At 36.5% G+C, this 10,227-nt stretch overlaps 1 protein-coding gene and 1 pseudogene across 1 annotated transcript; one reads left to right on the top strand and one right to left on the bottom strand.

The window, feature by feature from the left end:
- Positions 1 to 4,973: 4,973 nt before the first annotated feature.
- Positions 4,974 to 6,648, top strand: LOC116113941 (annotated as a pseudogene).
- A 1,179-nt stretch (positions 6,649 to 7,827) lies between these two features.
- Positions 7,828 to 9,963, bottom strand: LOC116113890 (protein PIN-LIKES 2-like). The gene is made up of 2 exons (XM_031400048.1): positions 8,270 to 9,963; positions 7,828 to 8,195 (listed from the first exon to the last, which is right to left on the bottom strand). Exon 1 carries the CDS (start codon positions 9,642 to 9,644, stop codon positions 8,271 to 8,273), a length of 1,374 nt encoding a protein of 457 aa, XP_031255908.1. The 5' UTR covers positions 9,645 to 9,963; the 3' UTR covers positions 7,828 to 8,195; position 8,270.
- Between the last annotated feature and the right edge of the window lie 264 nt (positions 9,964 to 10,227).

Genomic DNA, 10,227 nt, shown 5'->3' with positions numbered 1-10,227 from the left:
TTTCATTTCAATAGAATGTGAAAAGAGCACTTCGATATTTGTCGATCAACACCGTAAATAAAACTGAAAGATCTATTGTTATTCTATTATTTTTGTTAGTTCTTGGCAAGAAAGTAATATATAAAAAATATAATATTGATATAAAATTGAACTCTGCAACCATCTGCTCTGCACTCTGTAGACCAAGGCTAAATAGACAGGATCACTTAAGCGATTAAGGGTAATTTACTTAAATATTTATTTTCCATGTTTATGGACATATGTTTAATATAGACGTAAAAGAACTAATTTAATTAAAATATAATAACGGTCATGATCCACTAAACGAATCGTACACCTAATATGTTTAATATAGACGTAAACATTATACACCATATATGTTTAATATAGCCGTAAAAGAACTAATTTAATTAAAATATAATAACAGTCATGGTCCACTGAACGAATCGTACACCTGATATGTTTAATATAGACGTAAACATTCTACACTATATATGTTTAATATAGTCATAAAAGAACTAATTTAATTAAAATATAATAACGGTCATGGTCCACTGAACAAATCGTACACTTGATATGTTTAATATAGACGTAAACATTCTACACTATATATGTTTAATATAGCCGCAAAAGAACTAATTTAATTAAAATATAATAACGGTCATGGTCACTGCACGAATCGTACACCTGATATGTTTAATATGGACGTAAACATTCTACACCATATATGTTTAATATAGCCGTAAAGAACTATTTATTACAAATATAAAACGGTCATGGTCCACTGAATGAATCGTACACCTTATATGTTTAAGATAGCGTTAATCGCTTAACTGATCTAGCGAAATACAATAAAAATAATCCGAATACACTGGATCGCTTAAGCGATCGTATGATTTAGACTTAGTCGCTTAAGAGATCTGGTTGTATTATGTTATTGCTTAAGCAATTCTACACTTTACACTTGGTCGTTAAGCGATCACGAATAAGATAGAATCAATAAGTGCCCAGACGCACGATTGCTTAAGCAATTTATTATATCGCTTAAGCGATCTGTTGCTTTTAACCTGGTTGCTTAAGTGATCATGTCCAAGGCAGAATAAACTTCGCTCGCTTTTACTATTGGTCGCTAAGCGGTCACGAACAAGACAATAAATAAGTGCCCAGATGCACGATCGCTTAAGCGATTTATTATATCGCTTAAGCAATCATTTGCTTTAATAATCGCTTAAGCGACCATATCTGAGGCGGAATCAACTTCTGCCCAGATGCACGATCGCTTAAGCGATTCTTCGCTTTTACTCTTGGTCGCTTAAACGATTTTTATCGCTTAAGCGATCATGTCCGACGCTTGATACCACCATGATTTTATGGCACCAAGGACCATGGTCAATTACAGTGACGGCAAGATCATCATGCACCACTTCTGGCTCAGGCTCCCTCCATTTGAAGAACAACACATCACTACCACAAACAACCTCCCTATGGCCTCCCTTGGCTTCCCCGGTCCTCTGGAAGCCTAAAACACCACTCTTCTAATGCCCTCCAACTAGTTGACAAAATACAACAATGACCCTAACAACAAACACCAACCAAATATCCCCAAATTAGCACCAACAACCAATAATTTCATCTTCTTCCACCTCCTCGTTGGAATTTGCATCGACGTCCTCCTCTTCAGTTTCAATTTCAACTCCTGCCTTCCCTTGTTCCGCCAGCAGAATGTCTTCTGTCGGTGCCGTCTCCTCTCCTAGTGGAGCAACTTCAGTCATCGGAAGTTGCTCCACTGCAACTTCTTCTTCTCCATTTTTGGTAGACCTAGTGATGCCTACAATTTGGGAAGTGGATGAGTTTTTTTTCTGTTTCTTTGAGGATCTCAGCCATTATAACTTAACCGAGAATGGCAAGGAATGACAAAAATGCAAAGAGCAAAAAAATTGAGAAATTGCAGAAAATTGGAAGAAAAAACGAGAGAGAGAAGGTGTTTGAATCCTGTTTTGAGAAAGAGAGTTGAGAGAAATGTGTTTTGCCTTTCAAATTTTAAATCAACTTCTCTTTATTATGCTCTAACCCACAATATTTAAATCTTTTCACCCTAATCCTTTTTGCTGCTTTAATTACACTTAAGTGTGTCACGTCATATTTTTAACCGAACAAAAAAAAAAAAAAAAAAAACTTTTCAAGGTTATATTCTCAAATCGAAAGTTAGGAAGGCGTATCAGTTAAATTTCCTCTATTTGATATGGCTACTTAAAATTTTAGATATGAAATTTGAGTTTAATATGGGAGGCAGTTTGTGGAATGATGAAGATAAGGCCATGATAGCTGCTGGTCTGGGCACGAGTTTTTGATTACTTGATATCGGAGTTCTATTTCAAATGCCATTGGCAGTGATGAAAATCTACAAAACAAGCTTTCTGATCTCGTGGACCAACCATTAAGCATAATTTGGTGCTGACAAAGTCGTTTTTAATTTGAGAAATGGTAATATACCTTAGCGGTAAAAAGTTATATAATAGATGAGTGTAATCTTATACAAGAATACATATACATCTCAATGTACTTTGAAACTTAACAGATATAAACTCTTGCCATGCTTTTGCTAATTTTCCGTTATTTTCTGCCATTTCTTACGCCTATGATGCATTCTCGTGGTCACCCTTTTCCAGCTTCCAGTCCACAGTTTTGCTTGTTCTTCAAGTTGTTCCTGTTGAACAATCATTTAAACTTTTAAGCAATCGCATAAGGCATGGAAAACAAATGAAGCATTTTAAGTAGATCATGTACTGTTTTCATGTTTGTATCAAAAGGGCATCAGTTCAAGTTAAATGAACATATCAAAATAATAAACAAGCTTCTCTTTTTATCTTATAGTTTTTATCAGTGCCATCTCCTGCTGCTTTTTGTTTCTTAATGATCAAATTGTGCATAAAAATTAAAAAGTGACTACAGATTTAGGAAACGGGTGACCTGCGGGTCCACCCGTACCTACATGACCGAGTATGGGTATTATAAAAATGTGTAAAAGATACGAATCGCACTTAAAAGTTGAGTACTCTATTGTTGAGTTAACAACCCCGAATAATTCAAATGTGTCAGAATCAAAACATTAAACTAGCAAGAAACCTAAAAAAAAGAAATTTTAATTGAGTCGTAACATAAAACTAAAAAAAAAAAACAATTAAATGAAAAAATTGGATAAAAATAAAAGAAATTCTCAAATAAAAACATTAAAAACATAGATCATATAGAGAAAATGTAAAAAATTATCGATGGCCGCTTAGTCATGTAGTATTCTTTTTTTTTTTCATTAAAAAATTTTTTCACTAGAAAACACTTATTGTATAATAGAAAATCCAATGAATCCGTCGTTTCAATAGGACCTTCTTAAACTGTTTATTTTAAGTACCAAAAAGATTTGCACCAACTATTCACCCTTAACCGTTTGACCCGTACCCGTCCATACCCAACTCGCACCCGCCGGTTTGCCAAGTCTAATCAGGACCCCTGGCTTTATGTTATAGTGAGTTTGAGTAATTTGTTTTCTCAAACCATGTCCGTTCTTTGTGGGCGATTCTCTTTTAGTATTTCATTCCGGTCAACATCAAACGAAGGGCATTCTCGTCCTTACTCATTAGAGACTCTCAGACTCTTACAAGTTAACAGCGTATGTTAAATCAAGGGCGTAAATTATAGTCTTCAAAATGGTGGGATCTGGAGTTGATAGACAAAAACTACAGGGTGATCAAATTCTTTTCCTACTATTGCTTAGAAAATCTACCCGGTTGTAATATACTAATATCCCTAACCCTAACCGCCTGACTTTAAGAATGGGTATTTATATGAAGTCTCTTCATTTCATTTGAAGCAAAGGCGTAAACCCAAACTCGACCCAAATATCCGAACCGGAACCGGCTTAGGGTTTATAGTTGTGTAAGAGCCGAATTGTGTCTCCCTTGTTTCTGTTTTTCCAAATATCTCTTTCAATATCAAATCAGGTATTTTGTTTGTTTTGTTTTTATCATCTCCTCTTTGCTTTTGGCAATTCTTGTTTTATAATCATTCGAATCCTTCTGGGTTATGTCTCAAGTTTCATATGTTTTGCTCCCTGTTTGTGAAATTTAATTATAAAAGTTAGATTTTTTTTTTTTTTAAATTTAAAATCTAGCTTTCTTTCTTTCTTTTTTTTTTTTTTTGGGTGGACTTGCTACAGCTTTGAATTTTCTGTGATATGTGTTTCTAGTTGAATGATCTGGTGTGGGAAAGTTCTTATTGAAACTGATGCTTGAAAACTGTTATGGATAATGAGAGAGTGTTGTGTGATTTGGATTTGGTTGAAATGTTACAAACTAATGGTGTAAAGTTATATGGAATTAGAATTTGATATGTTAGAGCTGTATTACATGTTAGTTCATCTTCATGGAACCACCAGCAATTTCGTGTCGAAGTAATCTATCCTTTTCTGGAAATATTTTAGGAGATTATATAGAGTGGAATACCTCATCATTGATGACACATATATAAATATTATTTTAGTGTTTTTGGTTCTTCAGACGTGAATAACTGAAATATTTCTTTCTTTATTTTTAGTGTTAGACATGTCCCAGGATGCAGGGATGTTTGTGGTTCCACAAACCATTGGGAGTGTTTTGTGCTGCAAATGTGGTGTGCCGATGGTACCAAATGCTGCCAATATGTGCGTCACATGTTTGCGATCTGAAGTTGACATCACAGAAGGCTTACAGAAGAAGGTGGACCTTAAGCATTGCCCCGAGTGTGATTGCTACTTGCAACCTCCAAAAACTTGGATAAAAGCCCAATTAGAATCTAAGGAGCTGTTGACTATTTGTGTGAAGAGACTCAAGAATCTGAATGGAGCTAGGTTAATACATGCTGAATTTATATGGACTGAACCTCATTCNCACATATATAAATATTATTTTAGTGTTTTTGGTTCTTCAGACGTGAATAACTGAAATATTTCTTTCTTTATTTTTAGTGTTAGACATGTCCCAGGATGCAGGGATGTTTGTGGTTCCACAAACCATTGGGAGTGTTTTGTGCTGCAAATGTGGTGTGCCGATGGTACCAAATGCTGCCAATATGTGCGTCACATGTTTGCGTTCTGAAGTTGACATCACAGAAGGCTTACAGAAGAAGGTGGACCTTAAGCATTGCCCCGAGTGTGATTGCTACTTGCAACCTCCAAAAACTTGGATAAAAGCCCAATTAGAATCTAAGGAGCTGTTGACTATTTGTGTGAAGAGACTCAAGAATCTGAATGGAGCTAGGTTAATACATGCTGAATTTATATGGACTGAACCTCATTCCAAGAGAATCAAGGTCAAGCTGACGGTTCAGAAGGAAGTTCTTAATGGAGCGATTCTTGAACAATCTTATGTTGTTGAGTATCATCAGCAAGATCAAATGTGTGAATCTTGTACAAGGGTTGCGGCCAACCCTGATCAATGGGTTGCGGCTGTACAGCTACGACAACATGTCTCTCACAGGCGAACTTTTTTCTTTTTGGAGCAGCTTATTCTGAAACATGATGCTGCTACACGAGCTATTAAAATAAAGCAAATGGATTAGGGAATTGATTTTTTCTTTGGTAATAGAAGTCATGCTGTTAAATTTGTTGAATTTGTGGGAAAAGTTGCTCCAGTAAGGAGCCGCCACGACAAACAACTTGTTTCCCATGATGCTAAGAGCAACAACTACAATTATAAGTATACTTTCTCAGTTGAGATCAGTCCCATTTGTCGCGAGGATTTGATCTGTCTGCCTCCAAAAGTTGCTGTTAGTTTGGGGAATCTTGGTCCTCTGGTTATCTGCACAAAAGTGACAAATAGCATTGCTCTACTTGATCCGATTACTCTGAGGCATTGTTTCTTGGATGCTGATCAGTATTGGAGATCGTCCTTTAAATCTTTGCTCACTAGCCGACAGCTTGTGGAATATATTGTTTTAGATGTAGAGCCTGTCTCTTCTGAAGTTAATGTTGGTGGCTCAAAGTGTGTTTTGGCTGATGCCCAAGTAGCTCGTTTATCAGATTTTGGGAAGAATGATACCATTTTTTCCATAAGAACACATCTAGGCCATCTTTTGAACCCAGGGGACTATGCTCTCGGTTATGACCTCTATGGGGCTAACAACAATGATATTGAACTGGACAAATACAAAGGTCTTGTACTACCTGAGACAATTTTGATAAAGAAGAGCTATGAAGAGAAGCGCCAGAGAAAGCGTGGCAAGCCTCGTCCTTGGAAGCTCAAGTCCCTGGACATGGAAGTGGATAACAGTAGAGGTAGAGGTGACCAAGAGAAGACAAACAACGAGTATGAAGAGTTCTTGAGAGATTTGGAAGAGAATCCTGAGTTGAGATTCAATATGTCATTGTATCGTAATAGAGATTACCAACCATCAGAGATGGCATCTGTAACTGATGGTGGGGATGTTCCTTCTGTTCCTCTGGAAGAACTTCTTGCTGATCTCGACTTAAGTGATGAGGAAATGGGGGATGATGGTATGAGAGAGTGACCTCTAAGTTAATTTGCATCATTGGAGAGTTCTTATTTATATATTTTGTAACTTTTGAATGAAGTTTCTGGTTTTAAATTTATGAAGGAGAACATAAAATTCATGTCTTCTTTGTTTCCGTTGTTCTTGGATTCTCTTGTGATAGAAGACTGCTGTAGTTACAGTTGCAGCAGAGGGCTACAGAATTGGCTTTAAGTTTCTGTTTCCCCTAATTCCAATTTTGTATTAGACAAGTTGCAGTATATGTAAATGTTTAACATCTATGATCTATTTTAGCCTTTTTATTCATTTGAAAAGATAGAAGCTCTCTTTTATTTTAATTTATGAGTGAACACACTTCAAAAATATTCTATCTGATCGGTTCCTAGGATTGTTATGTCAAAACTTTTTCTTTTTGTTACTAAATATTTTTCAAAAGATTTCTGTTGTAAGTTATTTCAGAAATTGGATTATTTCTGTATCAACTTATACTGTAAAAATACTTAATATTCCCCATTCTTAAATGGGACTCCATGGAGTCTGGGTTGCAAGTTTTTGTACTATCAATTTGCAAATGCCTCTGGAGTCTGGATTTTCCAGATGTCCCAAATGCCTTTGCGAATTATACAATTGAATCACGGTACTTTCTTCAATGGTTAATAATTGGATAAAAGTAGTAGTCTACATTCATCGGCATAGACTTCACAAACTTGTGATAGGTCTTGATACAGAATGGTGTTTGCCATCTGATGCAAAGTATCAGAATGTTGCTATTATTCAACTATGTGTAGGATGTTCATGTCTCATATTTCAATTGTGTCATAAAGATGCAACGCCGTTGAGTCTTGTCAGTTTTCTTGGCAACAAAGAGTTTACCTTCGTGGGAAAAGAAGTTAAGAACGATATAACCAAACTTTTTAAAGATCAATCAACTGTATGTGGCAAACGTAATGGATTGCAGCATTGAAGTACAATGACATGGAGTTAAAAAGATTTGCGTTAAGTGCTATAGTTGGATTGGATTTAAATTCTTTGTTGTTTCTTTTAATAATGTTGTTCTAAGCAAAGTTTATGATGTCTTCTTGAGTGGCTCACAAAGCTTCTCATTATTTTAACAAATAAAACAACCCCTTTGTGGCAAAATGAGAAAGAACATAGGGATGTGTCATATCTCTTCTGATGCTAAGTTTGTTCCCAGTACAGTATGTAAAATCTACCAACTTTATGAGTCAATTGTCCTCTTCCTGTGTTAAACTCAACCCCACTTTTGCTTAAAGAGTTCTTTCAGAAAGTAAAAGAGCATAGGGATTGCTGTTAGTTGAAGATGTACATTTAGACTGCACTAAAGCAAATTGAATACACCATTGACTTATCAGAACATCATATGCGCCGAAATAATTATAAGAAAGCTGAAGAATTAAAAAAAGAAAAAGATAGGGCAGAGCAATCAATCAATCAATCAATCATCTGATAGAATTCACAAATTTTTTTCATTTTCCATTTATGACAAAAGTAGCCCTCAAAATCTTCCTACTTTTTGTTGCCAGTATGATTTTGTACCTTGTGATAAGCATCTTTATCCCCATCATTTTCAACCGAAAGTTTTGCTATCCTTCTGATTTTCTCATTGCAGCAATGAATCGGAATATAGCCCAGAAGATATCCGGGCTGGCCTCCTGATGATGACTAATGAATATTGTGTGAACTTGAAAATTGAAATGAAATTAAGCAGAAAGATTTATGGACACACCTTAGCCATAGACTAGAAAAAATTTGAAGTAGATGATTAAGTATAATGCAAGAGAGAACATGGCAAAAACATGCTGCCAGAAGAGGAGTGCTGAAGCTTCACTAACTGCATAGCCCCTCAAGCTGGCAATTGCACCTATCAAAATGGCACTTGGTGTTGTGTATTGCAGAAATATCACGAACCGATACAATTCATCCCCTGTGACCAAAAAGTTCCACTTATCGGCCAAACAGATGACTCCAATTCCAATCACAGGAAGAACAAAAAGCCTTGCAACAATAATACCAATTGTAGTTCTAAGCCCGAGTCTCGATTCTTCTGGACCTTCTGTTAACATTCCTCCGATAATGAGCATAGCTGAAGGCACTGCAGCCTCAGCCATAATGTCTAAACTGTCTGTGATAACTTCTAGTGCAGCATCACTGCCAAATACAATGGATTTTAGTCCAGGAATAATCCCAACAGCAATTGCTACTAGAGAACCGAAAATGGGGGGCTGAAGAATGTGGCAAATTGGTGTATGTTCAGCGACAATTCTAATCTTTCTAACCATTCTAGGCTCAGCCAAGCACCTGAGAGACTTTGGACTGGCGGAACCTCCCTCCTCCGGCGGGGACTCAAAATCAGGAATCGTTGGATTTGAGATGCCTGAAATGTTATTAAACAGCCTTGCAATAAAAGGTGTCTTGCAATGCTCAGTTTCCTTGTCCTCCATTCCTGGCCACTCTGCTTCAACAAGAAGTGGCCTACTGAGATCCTCAGTTACAATTGGTACTTCCTCAATTTCACTGATTTGATATTCTTCTTCCACAATCTCATAATACTCCATTGGAGGTTCCATCATGTGGTAAACAAGAGTGCAGACAAGAATGACTGAAACCCACTGAGAAAAAGATGCATATGCAACTCCAGCACTATAACAATCAATACCAAAAGGATTATCCGTGTTGTGGCAAACTGACGAAACAACAGCAAGAGGAATGTTCCCGGTGTTTCCAAAAGCGGTCATGATGATTGTAAACCGGAAGAATTGCGGCGGCGGTCGGCATATTAGCGTCACCAAAACGCCCAATATGCAACCAATGGCTGTACTAACAACAACGTTTACAGGAATGAACCACCAGTGGATAATATTGTCAAGAGTAACGGATTGACCGAGGTGAATGAATATCAAGCAAGGCAAGAAGAGAACAAATAAAAGCTTGCTGAGTGTCTTGAAAGTGGCTTTTGGGATGAGTTGGACTTTCGGGTGGGAAAGAATTAAACCAAACAGTGTAATTGAAAGGAGTTTCAGTATAGGCAACACAGCATTTTTAACATCATCTTCTCCGGAAATCATGTTTTCATACAATGAAGAAAACAAAAATTCAATCATTCCCGGAAGTAACTTCTAAGAAAATGTGATTGAACAAAACAATCTAGAGAAGTAGAAGGATCTGAAACCTGGAAAATTATGTTCCTGGTAAGAATCTTCTTCAATAAAACATAACTTGATGAGATCCAGATTCCAGGAGAAAAGCTCCCTGGAAAGCACTTCCTGAATCAATGAATATGATAAATAAAAGTAGCGATGAAACTCAACCTACATTGATTAAGAGTAGTGGTGGGGGTGGAAGCTACGTATAGTATAAGCAAGATCTGTAGAAAATAATGTTGGTGATGTTAGCATTCAATTATTGATTTGATTCACTGCTAAATTATTGAGTCCTATTCACCATTTTCATTCTTTTGTAATACTTATCTTCTGCTATATCATCACCAAAGACTTCAACTACTGACTTCCAAATCATATTGGTTGACTGGTTGTTGGTTTCACCCAGTTTGCTCTTTATTAAAAGTGAAAACAATGATATAAACTGGTTTCTGAAAACAGTAACAGTTGCCGGAGCCAAAGCAGAAAAGAGTTAATTCCCGGTCGATTAGTTCAAATCCTGCCGTTAAAAGTCTTGGATATACCC

The sequence above is a fragment of the Pistacia vera genome, unplaced genomic scaffold, assembly GCF_008641045.1.
Source record: "Pistacia vera cultivar Batoury unplaced genomic scaffold, PisVer_v2 Contig692, whole genome shotgun sequence".
NCBI lineage: Eukaryota > Viridiplantae > Streptophyta > Magnoliopsida > Sapindales > Anacardiaceae > Pistacia > Pistacia vera.
The sequence above is the reverse complement of the archived record's forward strand: the minus strand, read 5'-3'. Positions and strand labels throughout refer to the sequence as shown.

Excerpts from the sequence above, each read along its gene's own strand:
- LOC116113890 (XM_031400048.1), bottom strand. The coding sequence starts at position 9,644 with ATGATTGAATTTTTGTTTTCTTCATTGTATGAAAACATGATTTCCGGA.